Source organism: Cyprinodon tularosa, unplaced genomic scaffold (assembly GCF_016077235.1).
Source record: "Cyprinodon tularosa strain WSP-4 unplaced genomic scaffold, ASM1607723v1 ctg1204, whole genome shotgun sequence".
NCBI classification, from domain to species: domain Eukaryota; kingdom Metazoa; phylum Chordata; class Actinopteri; order Cyprinodontiformes; family Cyprinodontidae; genus Cyprinodon; species Cyprinodon tularosa.
In genome coordinates, this window is record NW_024038009.1 from 1 (window position 1) to 20,000 (window position 20,000).

At 52.8% G+C, this 20,000-nt stretch overlaps 1 protein-coding gene across 1 annotated transcript in view; it reads left to right on the forward strand.

Moving 5' to 3' along the window:
* Positions 1-641: 641 nt before the first annotated feature.
* The window catches only part of si:ch73-212j7.1 (centrosomal protein of 170 kDa protein B), a gene marked incomplete at its 5' end in the record, with an annotated part of 20,934 nt that continues 1,575 nt past the window's right edge, over positions 642-20,000 (forward strand). The window contains 12 exons of the mRNA XM_038274604.1: positions 642-797; positions 3,583-3,684; positions 3,763-4,233; positions 6,157-7,175; positions 7,343-7,519; positions 7,683-7,797; positions 8,725-10,413; positions 10,547-10,790; positions 10,872-11,028; positions 11,332-11,415; positions 12,642-12,779; positions 19,987-20,000. The exon at positions 19,987-20,000 is cut by the window's right edge and continues 75 nt beyond it. Of these exons, the coding sequence (XP_038130532.1) occupies positions 642-797; positions 3,583-3,684; positions 3,763-4,233; positions 6,157-7,175; positions 7,343-7,519; positions 7,683-7,797; positions 8,725-10,413; positions 10,547-10,790; positions 10,872-11,028; positions 11,332-11,415; positions 12,642-12,779; positions 19,987-20,000 (4,366 nt within the window). The remainder of the gene's footprint in view (positions 798-3,582; positions 3,685-3,762; positions 4,234-6,156; positions 7,176-7,342; positions 7,520-7,682; positions 7,798-8,724; positions 10,414-10,546; positions 10,791-10,871; positions 11,029-11,331; positions 11,416-12,641; positions 12,780-19,986) is intronic.

Sequence of the window (20,000 nt, forward strand, 5' to 3'; positions counted from 1 at the left end):
GGCAGCGTCTGGATCACCTGTCCGATCTATTTTCTATAGTTCTAGTGAGGACGCAGGCAGCAGCGTCTGGATCACCTGTCCGATCTATTTTCTATAGTTCTAGTGAGGACGCAGGCAGCAGCATCTGGATCAGCTGTCTGATCTACTTTCTATAGTTCTAGTGAGGACGCAGGCAGCAGCGGCTGGATCAGCTGTCTGATCTACTTTCTATAGTTCTAGTGAGGACGCAGGCAGCAGCGTCTGGATCAGCTGTCTGATCTACTTTCTATAGTTCTAGTGAGGACGCAGGCAGCAGCATCTGGATCAGCTGTCTGAACTACTTTCTTAGTTTTAGTTCTAGTTCTCAGTTTCTTAAGATCCGAGTCAGAGGGAGCATGGAGAAAAGGAGGGGCCCTAAGATGGAGCAGTGGGGAACCCCTCATGGGGTCTCTGTGGTTCTGATTAAAGTTACCTTCTGACATTGAACAGTCTCTGTTCTTCATGGACGATTTAAACCATTTAGCAGACAAAGGCTTTCCTGTCAGGTGCTTTGATGAAGGTTCTGTTTTATCAGGATTATAACATCCTCATAAAACATAAATCCAGTTGATTCTATCCTTACATGAGAACTTCCACATAAACCAGGAACGGACCAGTCTGAGAACTTTGGGCTCAAATTAAGTTTTTTTCTTTTCTGCAGCATGAGAAGTACAGCAGTCAGCTGCAGATGAGTCTGAAGGCGGCGGAGGGGAAGACGAGCGATGAGGAGGAGAGACAGCATGGAGACAAGATCACGAGTACAAAGAGCATCTCACAAGGTACAGTCTAAAAACCAGAGTCCAATACTAGGAGAAGATCCAGTGGCTGTTAATCAGTTAGGCCATTGGTTCTCTGTCAGTTAGGCCAGCGGTTGTGGGTCAGTTAATACATCAGTTCTAGGTCAGTTAGGCCAGTGGTTCTCTGTCAGTTAGGCCAGCGGTTGTGGGTCAGTTAATACATCAGTTCTAGGTCAGGTAGGCTAGAGGTGGTGGGTCAGTTAGGCCAGTGGTTCTCTGTCAGTTAGGCCAGCGGTTGTGGGTCAGTTAATACATCAGTTCTAGGTCAGTTAGGCCAGTGGTTCTCTGTCAGTTAGGCCAGCGGTTGTAGGTCAGTTAATACATCAGTTCTAGGTCAGTTAGGCCAGTGGTTCTCTGTCAGTTAGGCCAGCGGTTGTAGTTCAGTTAATACATCAGTTCTAGGTCAGTTAATACATCAGTTTTAGGTCAGGTAGGCCAGCGGTTGTAGGTCAGTTAATACATCAGTTCAAGGTCAGTTAGGCCAGCGGTTGTGGGTCAGTTAATACATCAGTTCTAGGTCAGGTAGGCCAGAGGTGGTGGGTCAGTTAATACATCAGTTTTAGGTCAGGTAGGCCAGCGGTTGTGGGTCAGTTAATACATCAGTTCTAGGTCAGGTAGGCCAGAGGTGGTGGGTCAGTTAATACATCAGTTTTAGGTCAGGTAGGCCAGCGGTTGTAGGTCAGTTAATACATCAGTTCAAGGTCAGTTAGGCCAGCGGTTGTAGGTCAGTTAATACATCAGTTCAAGGTCAGTTAGGCCAGCGGTTGTAGGTCAGTTAATACATCAGTTCAAGGTCAGTTAGGCCAGCGGTTGTGGGTCATTTAATACATCAGTTTTAGGTCAGGTAGACCAGCGGTTGTAGGTCAGTTAATACATCAGTTCAAGGTCAGTTAGGCCAGCGGTTGTAGGTCAGTTAATACATCAGTTCAAGGTCAGTTAGGCCAGCGGTTGTGGGTCAGTTAATACATCAGTTTTAGGTCAGGTAGGCCAGCGGTTGTAGGTCAGTTAATACATCAGTTCAAGGTCAGTTAGGCCAGAGGTTGTAGGTCAGTTAATACATCAGTTCTAGGTCAGTTAGGCCAGCGGTTGTAGGTCAGTTAATACATCAGTTCAAGGTCAGTTAGGCCAGCGGTTGTGGGTCAGTTAATACATCAGTTCTAGGTCAGGTAGGCCAGCGGTTGTAGGTCAGTTAATACATCAGTTTTAGGTCAGGTAGGCCAGCGGTTGTAGGTCAGTTAATACATCAGTTCTAGGTCAGGTAGGCCAGAGGTGGTGGGTCAGTTAGGCCATTGGTTCTCTGTCAGTTAGGCCAGCGGTTGTAGGTCAGTTAATACATCAGTTCTAGGTCAGTTAGGCCAGCGGTTGTAGGTCAGTTAATACATCAGTTCTAGGTCAGGTAGGCCAGCGGTTGTAGGTCAGTTAATACATCAGTTCTAGGTCAGTTAGGCCAGCGGTTGTAGGTCAGTTAATACATCAGTTCTAGGTCAGTTAGGCCAGCGGTTGTGGGTCAGTTAATACATCAGTTCTAGGTCAGGTAGGCCAGCGGTTGTAGGTCAGTTAATACATCAGTTCTAGGTCAGTTAGGCCAGCGGTTGTGGGTCAGTTAATACATCAGTTCTAGGTCAGGTAGGCCAGCGGTTGTGGGTCAGTTAGGCCAGTGGTTCTCTGTCAGTTAGTCCAGCGGTTGTGGGTCAGTTAATACATCAGTTCTAGGTCAGGTAGGCCAGAGGTGGTGTGTCAGTTAGGCCAGTGGTTCTCTGTCAGTTAGTCCAGCGGTTGTGGGTCAGTTAATACATCAGTTCTAGGTCAGGTAGGCCAGAGGTGGTGGGTCAGTTAGCCCAGCTATCCTGGGTCAGTTAGGCCATCGGTTCTGGGTAAGTTAGGCCAATGTTTCTGGATCAGTTAGGCCAGTGGTTCTGGGTCAGTTAGGCCAAAGGTTCTGGATCAGTTAGGCCAGTGGTTTTGGATCAGTTAGGCCAACGGATCTGGGTCAGTTAGGCCAACGGTTCTGGATCAGTTAGGCCAGCAGTTCTGGGTCAGTTAGGCCAAAGGTTTTGGGTCATTTAGGTCAGTGGTTCCTATGGCCAGCGGTTCTAGATCAGTTAGGCCAGTGGTTCTGGATCAGTTAGGCCAGTGGTTCTGAGTCAGTTAGGCCAAAGATTCTGTGTCAATTAGGCCAAAGGTTCTGGGTCAGTTAGGCCAGCGGTTCTGGGTCAGTTAGGCCAGCAGTTCTGGAACAGTTAGGCCAGTGTTTCTGGGTCCGTTAGGCCAACATTTCTGGATCAGTTAGGCCAGTGGTTCTGGGTCCGTTAGGCCAACATTTCTGGATCAGTTAGGCCAAAGTTTCTGGATTAGTTAGGCCAGTGGTTCTGGGTCAGTTAGGTCAGTGGTTCTGGTGGTCAGTGGTTCTGGTTCTGTAGCTGGATCTCTTCTTCCTGTTGATGTTCTGATCGAGATTTCTTTGATGTCTACAGACGGATCAGAACATCGGGAGCTTAGATCATAGAGACTTTTCCTGTTTCCTGGCCTTTGGTAGAACCTGGTAGAACCAGCTCCTTTGAACCTCGGTTGATCTCGGTTCGAACAGGAAGAACTGGGTCTGAGTTCCAAGTGGTCCAGTTTATTGTTCATGACTGATAGCAGGAGGACAGACTCCTTTCAGCTAACCGGTTTGCAGAGGGGCCTCCATCAGCTGGGGGGACCACTGTGTTCTACAGTGCAGATGTATGTCTGTTCGGAACCATCTGAACATGTCTGTCTGTGACAGAGACTCCTGGGAGCCGGCCCACTCCTCTATACGGCCAGCCTTCCTGGTGGGGAGAGGAGGATTATGGGAGCAAAGTTCAAGGGGGTGAAGAGCCTCACTCAGGTAGACACATCTTGACCATCTTACCGAAGGTTTCTATGTTCTGACATGTAGAGAACAATGTTCTTTCTATAAATCCAGATTTTCCTGGCCATCTCCCAGACCCCCAACCAAAGACTGTCTTTCCTTCCTACCACCGTGAGCCTGGCTACTTCGAGATTCCCACCAAGGACTTCCAGCACCAGAAAACAACCGAGGAAGAGCTCCATGAGATCCCCACCAAGGACACTGACAACCCCCCTGCCCTACCTTTGCCTCCTACCCCAACCCCGCCCGTTGTCCAGAGCCACGCCTCCTTCACCATCGAGTTTGATGACTGCATGCCCGGCAAGATCAAGATCAAAGACCACGTCACCAAGTTCTCCACCCACCAGAGGAAAGGCCAGGCCTACATAGCCAAGACTGCCGCGCCTGCAGAGATGGTGTCAGCGCAGAGCAAAGTGGCCGATTGGCTGGTCCACAGTGATGTCAGCATGATGAGGAGGCATCCGCCATGCGAGGATGTCTACAGCACCAAGAGTGACCTTGCCATCAACATCAAGACCCTTAAAGGTGAGGAATGCCTCCTCGGAGGTAGGAGTGCCCCACAACTCTTCTAGAAAGTGTTAATGCCACTAATGGTGGGAACTTCACACCAGATGTTCTTAGAAACCAGCAGGAATCAGCTGACTTGAAGAAGGTCCAGATTGAATGAGGTCCAGGTTGAAGGAGGTCCAGGTTGAAGGAGGTTCTGGTTGTAGGAGGTCCAGGTTAAAGGAGGTCCAGGGTGAAGAGGTCCAGGTTGAAGGAGGTTCTGGTTGTAGGAGATACAGATTGAATGAGGTCCAGGTTGAAGGAGGTTCAGGTTGAAGGAAGTCCAGGTTCAAGGAAGTCCAGGTTAAAGGAGGTCCAGGTTGAAGGGGTCCAGGTTGAAGGAGGTTCTGGTTGTAGGAGGTCCAGGTTAAAGGAGGTCCAGGGTGAAGAGGTCCAGGTTGAAGGAGGTTCTGGTTGTAGGAGATGCAGATTGAATGAGGTCCAGGTTGAAGGAGGTTCAGGTTGAAGGAAGTCCAGGTTCAAGGAAGTCCAGGTTAAAGGAGGTCCAGGTTGAAGGGGTCCAGGTTGAAGGAGGTTCTGGTTGTAGGAGGTCCAGGTTAAAGGAGGTCCAGGGTGAAGAGGTCCAGGTTGAAGGAGGTTCTGGTTGTAGGAGATACAGATTGAATGAGGTCCAGATTGAATGAGGTCCAGGTTGAAGGAGGTTCTGGTTGTAGGAGGTTCAGGTTGAAGGAGGTTCAGGTTGAAGGAAGTCCAGGTTAAAGGAGGTCCAGGTTGAGGGAAGTCCAGGTTAAATGAGGTCCAGGTTGAAGGAGGTTCTGGTTGTAGGAGGTCCAGGTTAAAGGAGGTTCTGGTTGTAGGAGGTCCAGGTTAAAGGAGGTTCTGGTTGTAGGAGGTCCAGGTTAAACGAGGTCCAGGTTAAAGAGGTCCAGATTGAATGAGGTCCAGGTTGAAGGAGGTCCAGGTTGAAGGAGGTCCAGGTTGAAGGAGGTTCTGGTTGTAGGAGGTCCAGGTTAAAGGAGGTCCAGGGTGAAGAGGTCCAGGTTGAAGGAGGTTCTGGTTGTAGGAGATCCAGATTGAATGAGGTCCAGGTTGAAGGAGGTTCAGGTTGAAGGAAGTCCAGGTTGAAGGAAGTCCAGGTTAAAGGAGGTCCAGGTTGAAGGGGTCCATGTGGAAGGAGGTTCTGGTTGTAGGAGGTCCAGGTTAAAGGTGGTCCAGATTGAATGAGGTCCAGGTTGAAGGAGGTTCTGGTTGTAGGAGGTTCAGGTTGAAGGAGGTTCAGGTTGAAGGAAGTCCAGGTTAAAGGAGGTCCAGGTTGAGGGAAGTCCAGGTTAAAGGAGGTCCAGGTTGAAGGAGGTTCTGGTTGTAGGAGGTCCAGGTTAAAGGAGGTTCTGGTTGTAGGAGGTCCAGGTTAAAGGAGGTTCTGATTGTAGGAAGTCCAGGTTAAACGAGGTCCAGGTTAAAGAGGTCCAGATTGAATGAGGTCCAGGTTCTCCTCTTCTTCACTGTGTGTGAAAGTACTCAGGTGAACATTGTAGGTGTTCTAAATGTTTTAGATGATCAGGGTGCCAGTGGCGTCGGATGAAGGACCAGCTAAAGGATGGTTGTCAGTTCAAGCCTTGGTTCTGGCTTTTGGTGTGGTTGTGTCCTTGGGCAAGACACTTTACCTGCATTGTCTCCTGATGGTGGCGCCAGCGTACTGCAGCCTGGCAGCTCACCACCATCAGTGTGAGGGAATGTGGTGTACAGGGCTTTGGTCAGGTCCTCTGACTTGAAAAAGTGCTATACCAGTACAGGACATTTACCGTCATGAAGATCACTGGTTTCTACCAACATCTGATGTCTTAGAGCAGAAGGTCATGAGAAACGTTTCCAGTAAGAGAGACACACAGTGTTATGTTTGACCTTCCCTTTAAACTTACTAATTGCGTTATCTTCTACCAGATCACCATCATGAGGATGGAACCCAGAGTGATTCTGAAGACCTGGTTCCTAAAGCCCGAAGTCCGTCCCAGAACTCTGTCCAATCAGAGCAGCCTGAAACGGTCCAGTCAGGTCCGCAGCCTGTTCAAGCACAGAAACTCCACCATGTGCTGCAGTTCTCTCCCCCCAGACAGGCCCCCGCCCCAGTGGTGGCCCCCGAGCGGAGCCTGTCCCACAGCCCTCCCCAGCCACCGTCTCCAACTGAAATGTCCAAACAGGGACCTTCTGAGCACCTCACCCAGCAGGCCTTCATTATTGAGTTCTTTGATGACAACCCACGTAAGAAGCGCTCCCAGTCCTTCACCCACAACCCTGCCCAGGGGGACTCCTACTGCACCCTAAAGGCCAAGATGGAGCGACGGAAAGGAGGCGAGAGGCCAGCCTCCATGCATGGACACATTCCTCCCACCCAACAGGTGACGGTCCCCTTAAAGGGTCAGGGTCCTCTAGGCCCTCAGAGGTCAAGCTCTCTTAAACGAGAAAAGACTGAAGGGGAGGCCATTTCATCAAGCTCCTCCTCAGGCGTCATTATCAGACCGTTTGGCAGCGTTGGCAAGAAGTCAAAGCTCGCACAAGAGTTTGCTGCAGAGTTCCTGAAGGACTCCTCCCCCACCAGAGACAAAGACTCGCCTCCTCCCATGTCTGCGCCGCCTGTGATGGTTTCGCCCCCCCATCCCCAGAGCCCATCCCCACAGGAACCTCCAGCACATCCTCCTGGTTTGTATCCCTCATTCCCTTCACAAACCCCAACGGCCTCCAAGTCCTTCAAAGTGCCCAGCGGCTCGACCCAAACGGTCCATCCGCCCGGATCCCATGTGTCCCCCATGTCGTCCCTGGGAGTCTGTGGGGGAGACACCAAGGTTTCCCAGAGGATGGTGAGGAATGAGGAAGACGACAGCCTGAGTGATGCTGGAACATACACCATTGAGACAGAGTCCCAAGACAAAGAGGTGGAGGAGGCCCGCAGCATGATTGATCAGGTGACGTCACCATGACCCTCAGCATGTTGTGGAAGCATCTCAGCAGATTAAATCCACCAGTTTAGAATATATAAAGTTTATTCTAAAGGAGCATGAGACGTCTTATCCTTGTCTCTTCTCCCTCTGTGGTCAGTCCAGCCTCTCATGCATGCCCTGTTGTCAAACAGGTGTTTGGTGTCCTTGACTCTCCAGAGTACAGTGGGCCCACCACAGGAGGGTATAGACCGGTCATACACCAAGGCACAGAGGAGTCCCTCAACCTGCCTGCTGATGGTAGCAGCGTGGACCTATTGCATGGCTTTATCCCAGCAGCAGTCAGTGCTCCCCCTACAGGTCCCATGCAGGTAACACAGGCCCAGCAGACCCTGAGATGCATGATGCTCTCCATGTGCATGTCCTCTGGTGTTCAGCCTCTGTTCCCTGGGTTGCCTTTTCCTCTCTGTCTAGTCTCGGCTGTTAGCTGTTATCCAGATATGCTCATGTTCCTCATAACTATCTGTGTTTTAGGTTCAAGGTCGAACGGCTGACCTTGAAGGACCTAAATGGGTTTCTCGGTGGGCCAGCCTGGCGGACAGCTATGCCGAGCCTGGCTCTACTCCTCCACAGGGGGAATGTCTGGAAGGTACTCAGCGTCCGATGTGGTTCACAAAAAGAGTTATCATATCAGTCTGCTGACTGAAAACTGTTTATTAGTTATTAGAAAGGAAATCATGGTAGCTGCTTATAGATGAAACTGATCTATAGAAACGCTCAGACCTTCATTTAGATCTTAAAACAGCAAATAATGACTTAATAACAGATTTTAATCTGAAACGTAGATTCACAGGGTTCACTCTGGGGGGAGGGAAGACATCTGGGACTGAGAGGAAAAGAAAGGACCCCCCACACACACACACACACACACACACTCACATACCCACCCCACCACCCACCCCCACCAAAACACTGAAGGAAGGAAGTTCTTGGTCTGTAGGGAGAGCTCCACCAATCAGTCTGGCTAGATAGAATAGAATAGAATAGAATAGAATAGAATAGAATAGAATAGAATAGAATAGAATAGAATAGAATAGAATGTGGCCAAAGTGGCCAAACTAGCAGATGGAAACGAGCAGAAAGCGAATTCTTCAGTCTGGGAACCAAAATGAACATTTAGGTTCAAAGTCCAAGGATAACGAGTGGTGAAACCGGAGGCTGTTTGTTACATAACAACAGTTATGCTAACAGTATTCCTATGGTGAAGCATGGTGCTGTCAGAATCATGGTGTGGGGATGTTTTCCAAACACGGGGAGTTTGATCTAGGGTACTGTGGAGCCAGGAGAACAAAGGAGCAGCTTCAGGAACCTGGAGGAACGTCTCTGAGCTTAGGCCTGAATCTGTGTGAGCCGTAGGGTTAGGGAACCCTACCTGCTTTTGGCTGTTTTAAAAAGCGAACGCTCCTGTACTTGCCTTATCGTTACAAGGTCCTAGACAAAAGTACACAGATCTATTAATACTGTTCATACTTTCTTTGATTACAGGAGCCACACTAACAGAAAGTTGTGTTTATAGATCTGCGGTACATGAGTCATTCAGTGGGAAGCTACAGCTACGATACGTCTGAGTCAGAGACGAGCCACAGCTCTCGGACCCGGAGGCTGCTGCCTCAGGTTCCCCAAGACAAGGCAGAAAGTGTCCCTCCAAGCATCCTGATTCGGCACGAATCCCACCAAGGCCAGAGATCCCAGGAAAGGGTTCATGGTCCGCCCTGCTCACTAGACTCCACCCAGCGCTTAGCTGTTCAGGACGACGTGGACCCAGACAGCCTGAGCGATGCCAGCCGTTCTGAAGACGGACCCGCTATGCTTCATGCAAAGAAAATAGAAGTCAGAGCCGGAAACACGTCCCCTGGTTATCACGTCAGAGTTCAGGACAAATCTTCTCCTGTCAACAAATCCACCTTCTTTTATATCGGCGCTGAGGACCAGCTAGGTAAGGCTGAGTCGGCTCGGAGCCCGATACCGGCTGACAGGGTTCGAGACCCTGAAACTAAAACACCTCCTACAACAGTATTGATCCGACACTTGAGTGGACATGAACCCAGAAGAACAGGAGTCAAGCCAAACAACTCTGCTCCAAACCTCATAATACAAGACAAAGATTCGGTTCCTACAAAAGATATTTTTCGTCAGGAAAGTTTTACCAAAGACCGGCCCAGTGACACTATCCCGATGAAGAAGCTTCCCCACATCTCCAGCCAGCCTTCCATCATAGACATGGAGCAGAGGCAGGAGGGGATCCAGGAACCGGAGCCCTTCCTTCAGGAGTCTCCCCTGGACAACAAGCTTCCCTCCTCTGGTTCTGGTCGTAGCTCTAAGAAGGGGGGATCCTCTACCCACATGGATGACTCTCTCACTGGAGAGTCAGATGTAGATACAGCAAGCACCGTCAGTCAGGTCAGCAGTAAAAACGCACCTGTTGGCTCCACCTCTAAAAAACGACCCGCAATAAGCAGCCTTCAGAAAGAGAAGTCCTCCTCTAGCCCGTCTATCCAGGAAAAGGGACGGCAGCTAAGTGCTCGTGAGCGTCTCTCGGAGAAAAGGCGCACGCAGACCTCAGCTGACACACCAAGCAAAGCAGAGGCAACGAAGCGCCTACAGATGCGCCGCAGCACAGGAAACCGCGGTTCTCTAGATTTGACTGAAGGTCAACAAGGTACTGCGCCTGTCTGGACTGAATCTACTTCATCTGATCATGAAATCTCTCGTCCATCCAGTCGCACAAAGAAAACCATTGCCCCTCTACAGAAAGAGGACAACGGAAAGACACCTAAGTCAGCCACTCAACAGGTTTTAACTCGTTCTAACAGCCTGTCAGCACCAAGGCCAACCCGAGCATCAATGCTACGACGTGCCCGCCTCGGGGACGCTTCAGACAATGAAGGTACAGAGACGGATCGGGCCTCCCAGAACTCTGACCACATCTCGGCACCTCCCAAAGTCTCCGCTGAAGGGAAGAAGCTGTCCAGACTGGACATTTTGGCAATGCCTAGGAAGAGGACCGGTTCATTTACAACTCCCAGTGACAATGAGTCCTCCGCAAGTCGTTCTGGTTTCTCAAGTCGCAACAATGAGCCTGCCGCCATGGCCAGGAAGACATCTGTTGGGGACGCTCACCAAGCAGCCAGTAGAGGGGGCGGAGCTCCAGTCAAGCAAACACTGACTCGTGTCCGATCCAGTGGGAATAAGTACCCTAGCAGTGGTGAGTTCATCTGTTTGGTTCTCTGAACTTCGCAGCGCAGGCTGACTAGCAGTAAGGTCGTTTGCACTGTGACCATTTAACGGACCCGATTATGTCTTTGTGTGGGTCTGTGGTTCGGCTGTTCTGGTTTCAGGTACACGGCATAAACAGAGGGGCCCAGACTTCTCATCTTCCTCTGAGGAAGAATACGAGGCAAACACTGGCTCCACCAAAGCCAGACGATCTCCTCACCCAAGCAGTGCTGGCCAAACAGTTCGTAGCCAGAGAACTGCTGCCAGTAGAAGTAAGTCTGTCTCCCTGGAGACCGAGGAGGACGAGGACCAGAACGATGTCGACCCATACCAGAACTGGTCAACCCACAGCGCAGAGATAGCAAAGTATGAATTCTGCTGCCATTGGCTGCTCTTCTAGGCTACTCAGGTATCAATGTGTTCCTGCTGTTTGTGTTTCCACTGCAGGCTCAGTCAAGACCTGGCCAAAGATCTGGCCATCTTGGCCAAAGAGATCCACGATGTCGCAGGAGACGGGGATTCTCCCAGCTCTGGAATGGGCACCACCACCTCACCCAGCTCGCTCCCCAACACACCTGCCTCCAACATCTCTGCCCGGGAGGAGGTAGGACTCCACCAGTCCCCGCATCAGCACCATCACTGCACTCTCATGGCTTCATCACTGGGAACACACACATGCATCTGTCCGTGACCAGCAGGGGGCAGTCTGATTGTCTGTCTACTCCATGTGAGCCGTCCATCCCCTCTGAGACACTGAAAGCGTCTGCATTCATCAGCCAGTTGAGCTACATTCTATCATCCCAGTGTTCCCAGTGTTCCCAGTTTAAGTGTGTTACCAGGTCCTTCTGTTGCATCTCTTCCTCTCTGCTCGTCCGGAAGCTGCAGAAGCTTTGTTGTTTGTTTGCAGGTTGAGCTGCAGGAGCTTCATTCTGCTTCAAAATCTTTCAACTTTCCATCAGTTCCATACCTCCATGGGGTTCGAAAGTCTCAGGTGTCCAACTCTACTCATCCGCCATCTTTCCCTCCCCGCCACCAGTCCCAGCACCCCCCCCCCCTCACAGTGTTGGCTTGTTCTGCACCTCTGAACGTTTTCCTCTTTGACTGTCTGTCAGCTCATTAGCAACAGAAACACTGAGATGCTACCAAGGGTCCAAGCTGGAGTCAGTCTACAGGATGGAAGTCCTGTTTAACTAGATCTAATCTACAGTAAACACATCCGGCTGAAGCTGGTCCATCCAAACCCTTATTTTCTCCATCCAAGCTGATTCCAGCTTTGATCTGTCACTGACCTCACCTAAACTAACATTCCTATCGCTGGCCTCACATTCCCAACCGACCACGGTCCCCTATAACCTAAATCTGTGAGTAATCAGCAGAAAAAGATTTATACTGACCCAAGGCGAGGAATAAACTGAGAACCGGAGAAGAACCTGCATTCCGTCGCAGTTTAAAGACGCTTCAGGAAAAGTGAAGCCAGAGCAGGAAACAGCTCGGCTGATGGAGAGCCGCTGATCTCCAGAAATCGTTCTATGAAGTTAATGATTAAAGATGGAGCGGAAAGTCCTCATTCCTGAGTGATTGTTGGAAAAGCTGATTTAAATAATTTCAATAATTAACGATTCCAGAGTTCTGAGTTAAGTTAATTAGAGGAAAGCTTGACTAGGAATTCAGGAAATAACTAAAATATATCAGAGTTACGTGACTTTATATAATGTCAATGCTAATTATGAGATAATTGTGTCATTTTTGGGTCAGAAGGAACCACCACAATCCACTAAAATCATGATTGATGGAACATTTTGATAAAACACCAAAACTATTATATAATAAATCATGAACAGAATAAATAATCAGTTAATTAGCATCAGTGTGAGAATAAGTAATAATTAACATCTTCCATTTTTTATTATTAAAAAGGAACCTTTAATTAGATTTTTAGCCAAGCTTAGACTGTGAGACCAGAACTTTAATCTGTTTTGTTGATGAATCATGCTGTGCTGGTAATGAACTGGTTTCACTGGTTCATGGAGCTGTGGCGGGGGTTTCCTACTCTAACACGGCGCTGTGTCCCAGCAGAAACTCACTCTCCACCGTTGCAGCTGCATGTTGACTTGGTGCATGTGTTGAAGACCAGCTGGTGGTACCTTCAGCAGCTGCTTGCTGGTTTTTCATCAACATCCAGACCATCTAGATCATTTAGATCTACTCTCTTTCCAGCTGGTCCATCGTATTCCTGAGGCCAGCTTAAACTACCAGAAGGTTCCTCCAGGCTCTGCTGCCATCTTGGACCTGGATGCAAATATGAATGAGCCAGAACCAACTTCTTTACAACGCCGTCCGTGGAGCCGTGAAGAGGTCACTGTCCACTCCCACAGGAGACGTTCACACTGCAGCTCAGTTAGACACGTTCAGCTTTTAACCTGAGGTGATAGGGTGGAGGGTAGGGTGGAGGCTAGGGCGGAGGGTACAGTGGAGGGTACGGTGGAGGGTAAGGTGGAGGATAGGGTGGAGGATAGGGTGGAGGCTAGGGTGGAGGGTACAGTGGAGGGTACGGTGGAGGGTAAGGTGGAGGGTACGGTGGAGGATAGGGTGGAGGATAGGGTGGAGGATAGGGTGGAGGGTAGGGTGGAGGCTAGGGTGGAGGGTACAGTGGAGGGTAAGGTGGAGGGTACGGTGGAGGATAGGGTGGAGGATAGGGTGGAGGGTAGGGTGGAGGATAGGGTGGAGGATAGGGTGGAGGGTAGGGTGGAGGATAGGGTGGAGGGTAGGGTGGAGGATAGGGTGGAGGATAGGGTGGAGGGTAGGGTGGAGGGTAGGGTGGAGGGTACGGTGGAGGGTACGGTGAAGGGTAGGGTGGAGGATAGGGTGGAGGCTAGGGTGGAGGATAGGGTGGAGGGTAGGGTGGAGGGTAGGGTGGAGGGTAGGGTGGAGGGTACGGTGGAGGGTACGGTGAAGGGTAGGGTGGAGGGTAGGGTGGAGGGTAGGGTGTAGGGTACGGTGGAGGGTACGGTGAAGGGTAGGGTGGAGGATAGGGTGGAGGGTAGGGTGGAGGATAGGGTGGAGGTTAGGGTGGAGGGTAGGGTGGAGGATAGGGTGGAGGATAGGGTGGAGGATAGGGTGGAGGGTAGGGTGGAGGGTAGGGTGGAGGGTACGGTGGAGGCTAGGGTGGAGGATAGGGTGGAGGGTAGGGTGGAGGATAGGGTGGAGGGTACGGTGAAGGTTAGGGTGGAGGGTAGGGTGGAGGCTAGGGTGGAGGATAGGGTGGAGGATAGGGTGGAGGGTAGGGTGGAGGGTACGGTGGAGGCTAGGGTGGAGGATAGGGTGGAGGATAGGGTGGAGGATAGGGTGGAGGATAGGGTGGAGGGTAGGGTGGAGGATAGGGTGGAGGGTACGGTGAAGGGTAGGGTGGAGGATAGGGTGGAGGCTAGGGTGGAGGATAGGGTGTAGGGTATGGTGGAGGGTACGGTGAAGGGTAGGGTGGAGGATAGGGTGGAGGGTAGGGTGGAGGATAGGGTGGAGGGTACGGTGCAGGATAGGGTGGAGGATAGGGTGGAGGGTAGGGTGGAGGGTAGGGTGGAGGATAGGGTGGAGGGTACGGTGGAGGGTACGGTGGAGGATAGGGTGGAGGGTACGGTGCAGGATAGGGTGGAGGATAGGGTGGAGGATACGGTGGAGGGTAGGGTGGAGGATAGGGTGGAGGGTGGAGGGTAGGGTGGAGGATAGGGTGGAGGGTAGGGTGGAGGATAGGGTGGAGGGTAGGGTGGAGGATAGGGTGGAGGATAGGGTGGAGGATAGGGTGGAGGATAGGGTGGAGGGTAGGGTGGAGGATAGGGTGGAGGATAGGGTGGAGGGTACGGTGGAGGGTACGGTGAAGGGTAGGGTGGAGGATAGGGTGGAGGCTAGGGTGGAGGATAGGGTGGAGGGTACGGTGGAGGATAGGGTGGAGGGTACGGTGGAGGATAGGGTGGAGGGTAAGGTGGAGGATAGGGTGGAGGGTACGGTGGAGGATAGGGTGGAGGGTACGGTGGAGGATAGGGTGGAGGGTACGGTGGAGGGTACGGTGAAGGGTAGGGTGGAGGATAGGGTGGAGGCTAGGGTGGAGGATAGGGTGGAGGGTACGGTGCAGGATAGGGTGGAGGGTACGGTGGAGGATAGGGTGGAGGGTACGGTGAAGGGTAGGGTGGAGGATAGGGTGGAGGCTAGGGTGGAGGATAGGGTGGAGGGTAAAGTGGAGGATAGGGTGGAGGGTACGGTGGAGGATAGGGTGGAGGGTACGGTGGAGGATAGGGTGGAGGGTACGGTGGAGGGTACGGTGGAGGGTACGGTGTAGGGTAGGGTGGAGGATAGGGTGGAGGCTAGGGTGGAGGATAGGGTGGAGGGTACGGTGGAGGATAGGGTGGAGGGTACGGTGGAGGATAGGGTGGAGGGTAAGGTGGAGGATAGGGTGGAGGGTACGGTGGAGGATAGGGTGGAGGATAGGGTGGAGGGTACGGTGGAGGATAGGGTGGAGGGTACGGTGGAGGGTACGGTGAAGGGTAGGGTGGAGGATAGGGTGGAGGCTAGGGTGGAGGATAGGGTGGAGGGTACGGTGCAGGATAGGGTGGAGGGTACGGTGGAGGATAGGGTGGAGGGTACGGTGGAGGGTACGGTGGAGGATAGGGTGGAGGGTAGGGTGGAGGATAGGGTGGAGGGTACGGTGGAGGGTAAGGTGGAGGGTAAGGTGGAGGGTACGGTGGAGGATAGGGTGGAGGGTAGAGTGGAGGATAGGGTGGAGGGTACGGTGGAGGATAGGGTGGAGGGTACGGTGGAGGATAGGGTGGAGGGTACGGTGGAGGGTAGGGTGGAGGATAGGGTGGAGGGTACGGTGGAGGGTAGGGTGGAGGATAGGGTGGAGGGTACGGTGGAGGGTACGGTGAAGGGTAGGGTGGAGGATAGGGTGGAGGCTAGGGTGGAGGATAGGGTGGAGGGTACGGTGGAGGATAGGGTGGAGGGTACGTTGGAGGATAGGGTGGAGGGTAAGGTGGAGGATAGGGTGGAGGATAGGGTGGAGGGTACGGTGGAGGATAGGGTGGAGGGTACGGTGGAGGGTACGGTGAAGGGTAGGGTGGAGGATAGGGTGGAGGCTAGGGTGGAGGATAGGGTGGAGGGTACAGTGGAGGATAGGGTGGAGGGTACGGTGGAGGATAGGGTGGAGGGTACGGTGGAGGATAGGGTGGAGGGTACGGTGGAGGGTACGGTGGAGGGTACGGTGAAGGGTAGGGTGGAGGATAGGGTGGAGGCTAGGGTGGAGGATAGGGTGGAGGGTACGGTGGAGGATAGGGTGGAGGATACGGTGGAGGATACGGTGGAGGATAGGGTGGAGGATATGGTGGAGGATACGGTGGGGGATAGGGGGGAGGGTACGGTGGAGGATAGGGTGGAGGGTAGGGTGGAGGATAGGGTGGAGGGTACGGTGGAGGGTAAGGTGGAGGATAGGGTGGAGGGTACGGTTGAGGATAGGGTGGAGGGTACGGTGGAGGATAGGGTGGAGGATAGGGTGGAGGGTACGGTGGAGGATAGGGTGGAGGGTACGGTGAAGGGTAGGGTGGAGGATAGGGTGGAGGCTAGGGTGGAGGGTACAGTGGAGGATAGGGTGGAGGGTACGGTGGAGGATAGGGTGGAGGGTACGGTGGAGGGTAAGGTGGAGGGTACGGTGGAGGATAGGGTGGAGGGTAGAGTGGAGGATAGGGTGGAGGGTACGGTGGAGGATAGGGTGGAGGATAGGGTGGAGGGTACGGTGGAGGATAGGGTGGAGGATATGGTGGAGGATACGGTGGAGGATAGGGTGGAGGATATGGTGGAGGATACGGTGGGGGATAGGGTGGAGGGTACGGTGGAGGATATGGTGGAGGATACGGTGGAGGATATGGTGGAGGATAGGGTGGAGGATACGGTGGAGGATAGGGTGGAGGATAGGGTGGAGGATACGGTGGAGGATACGGTGGAGGATAGGGTGGAGGATACGGTGGAGGATAGGGTGGAGGATATGGTGGGGGATAGGAGGGAGGGTACGGTGGAGGATACGTTCGAGGATAGGGTGGAGGATAGGGTGGAGGATAGGGTGGAGGATAGGGTGGAGGATACGGTGGAGGATATGGTGGAGGATATGGTGGAGGATAGGGTGGAGGATACGGTGGAGGATATGGTGGAGGATAGGGTGGAGGATAGGGTGGAGGATACGGTGGAGGATACGGTGGAGGATAGGGTGGAGGATACGGTGGAGGATAGGGTGGAGGATATGGTGGGGGATAGGAGGGAGGGTACGGTGGAGGATACGGTCGAGGATACGGTGGAGGATAGGGTGGAGGATACGGTGGAGGATAGGGTGGAGGATATGGTGGAGGATAGGGTGGAGGATAGGGTGGAGGATAGGGTGGAGGATAGGGTGGAGGATACGGTGGAGGATATGGTGGAGGATAGGGTGGAGGATACGGTGGAGGATACGGTGGAGGATAGGGTGGAGGATACGGTGGAGGATAGGGTGGAGGATATGGTGGGGGATAGGAGGGAGGGTACGGTGGAGGATACGGTGGAGGATACGGTGGAGGATAGGGTGGAGGATACGGTGGAGGATAGGGTGGAGGATAGGGTGGAGGATACGGTGGAGGATATGGTGGAGGATAGGGTGGAGGATACGGTGGAGGATAGGGTGGAGGATATGGTGGAGGATAGGGTGGAGGATAGGGTGGAGGATACGGTGGAGGATAGGGTGGAGGATATGGTGGAGGATAGGGTGGAGGATAGGGTGGAGGATACGGTGGAGGATACGTTCGAGGATACGGTGGAGGATAGGGTGGAGGATAGGGTGGAGGATACGGTGGAGGATATGGTGGAGGATAGGGTGGAGGATACGGTGGAGGATAGGGTGGAGGATATGGTGGAGGATAGGGTGGAGGATAGGGTGGAGGATACGGTGGAGGATATGGTGGAGGATAGGGTGGAGGATACGGTGGAGGATAGGGTGGAGGATACGGTGGAGGATAGGGTGGAGGATATGGTGGGGGATAGGAGGGAGGGTACGGTGGAGGATACGGTGGGGGATAGGGTGGAGGATAGGGTGGAGGATACGGTGGAGGATAGGGTGGAGGATAGGGTGGAGGATACGGTGGAGGATACGGTGGAGGATAGGGTGGAGGATACGGTGGAGGATACGGTGGAGGATAGGGTGGAGGATACGGTGGAGGATAGGGTGGAGGATATGGTGGGGGATAGGAGGGAGGGTACGGTGGAGGATACGGTGGAGGATATGGTGGAGGATAGGGTGGAGGATACGGTGGAGGATAGGGTGGAGGATAGGGTGGAGGATATGGTGGAGGATAGGGTGGAGGATAGGGTGGAGGATAGGGTGGAGGATACGGTGGAGGATATGGTGGGGGATAGGGTGGAGGATACGGTGGAGGATATGGTGGGGGATAGGGGGGAGGGTACGGTGGAGGATAGGGTGGAGGATATGGTGGAGGATAGGGTAGAGGATAGGGTGGAGGATAGGGTGGGGGATGGGGGGAGGGTACAGTGGAGGATACGGTGGAGGATACGGTGGAGGATAGGGTGGAGGATACGGTGGAGAATAGGGTGGAGGATAGATTGGAGGATACGGTGGAGGATAGGGTGGGGGATATGGTGGAGGATAGGGTGGAGGATACGGTGGAGGATAGGGTGGAGGATATGGTGGAGGATAGGGTGGAGGATAGGGTGGAGGATACGGTGGAGGATACGGTGGAGGATATGGTGGAGGATAGGGTGGAGGATACGGTGGAGGATACGGTGGAGGATAGGGTGGAGGATACGGTGGAGGATAGGGTGGAGGATATGGTGGGGGATAGGAGGGAGGGTACGGTGGAGGATACGGTGGAGGATATGGTGGAGGATAGGGTGGAGGATACGGTGGAGGATAGGGTGGAGGATATGGTGGAGGATAGGGTGGAGGATAGGGTGGAGGATAGGGTGGAGGATAGGGTGGAGGATAGGGTGTAGGATACCTCCACTTTTTGACAAAAACTTTCCGAAATAGTTTGGTTAATAAGAAAATATAAAGAGAGAAAGTTCTTTATCTGAAGGCAATGACCTCGTCTCTTCTTCCCCCACCTTCCGTGGAGGAAGAAGAGACAGGGTGCTTGGGGCTGGATTCGTTCATCACCCAGGCCGAAGTCACCGAGGTGGTCATAAAACTCCACGGTGGCAAGGCTTCGGTGGGGTGGACGAGATCCGTCCTGAGTATCTTAGAGCTCTGGATGTTGTCGGGCTGTCATGGTTGACATGTCTCTTCAGCATCGCATGGAGGTCAGGGACAGTCCCCCTGGATTGGCAGACTGGGGTGGTGGTTCCCCTCCACAAGAAGGGGGACCGGAGGGAGTGCTCCAACTATCGGGGAATCACAGTTCTCAGCCTCCCCGGAAACGCCTATGCCAGGGTGCTGGAGAGGAGAGTCCGGCTGATTGTGGAACCTCGGCTGCAGGAGGAGCAGTGTGGTTTTCGTCCTGGCCGTGGAACAGTGGACTAGCTCTACACCCTCTGCAGGATGCTTGAGGGTTCATGGGAGTTTGCCCAACCAGTCCACATGTGTTTTGTGGACTTGGAGAAGGCATTCGACCGTGTCCCTCGTGCTGCCCTGTGGGGGGTGCTCCAGGAGTATGGAGTCGGGGGCCCTTTATTAGGGGCCATCCGTTCTCTGTACAAGCGGAGCAGGAGTCTGGTTCGCATTGCCGGCATTAAGTCGACCTGTTCCCGGTGCATGTTGGACTCCGACAGGGCTGCCCTCTGTCACCCGTCCTGTTCATAACTTTTATGGACAGGATTTCTAGGCGCAGCCAAGGACCAGAGGGGGTCTGGTTCGGGGACCAGCGGATCTCGTCCCTGCTTTATGTGGATGACGTAGTTCTGCTGGCTCCCTCCTGCCAAGACCTACATCGTGCGCTGGGGCGGTTTGCAGCCGAGTGTGAAGCGGCCGGGATGAGAATCAGCTCCTCCAAGTCCGAGGCCATGGTTCTCCACAGGATAAAGGTGGCTTGTCCCCTTCAGGTTGGAGGAGAGTCCCTGCCTCAAGTGGAGGAGTTCTTGGGGTCCTGTTGACGAGTGAGGGAAGAATGGAGCGGGAGATCGATAGACGGATCGGTGCGGCTGCTGCAACAATGCGGACGCTGCACCGGTCTGTCATATAAAAAGGTGATTACATAATAAAGCTGAAAAAATAATGTCATTATTATAAAGGTGAATAAAGAAAGAAGTAAATAAATAAATGCAACTTGATTTCCTTTCTGCTGGCATCTAATTATCTGATGTATTTTATTGCTTTAATCATTATTTGTATTTCTGTATTTGTTTAATTATGTCAGAGTTGGTCCTCCGTAGCTCTGAGGCTGTAGTAGCAGTGTGACCTGATGGGGGCGCTACAGGAACAGACTCTGATCTGCAGTGTGAACTCATGTTTGTCCGCTCGCTGCAGAATCCTCTGGGTCTGCTGGGAATTCAGTGATGATGAGGAGGCAGCTGTGAGCTCATCTTCATCATCCTCTCTGTGTCTCAGGTCATCCTGGACAA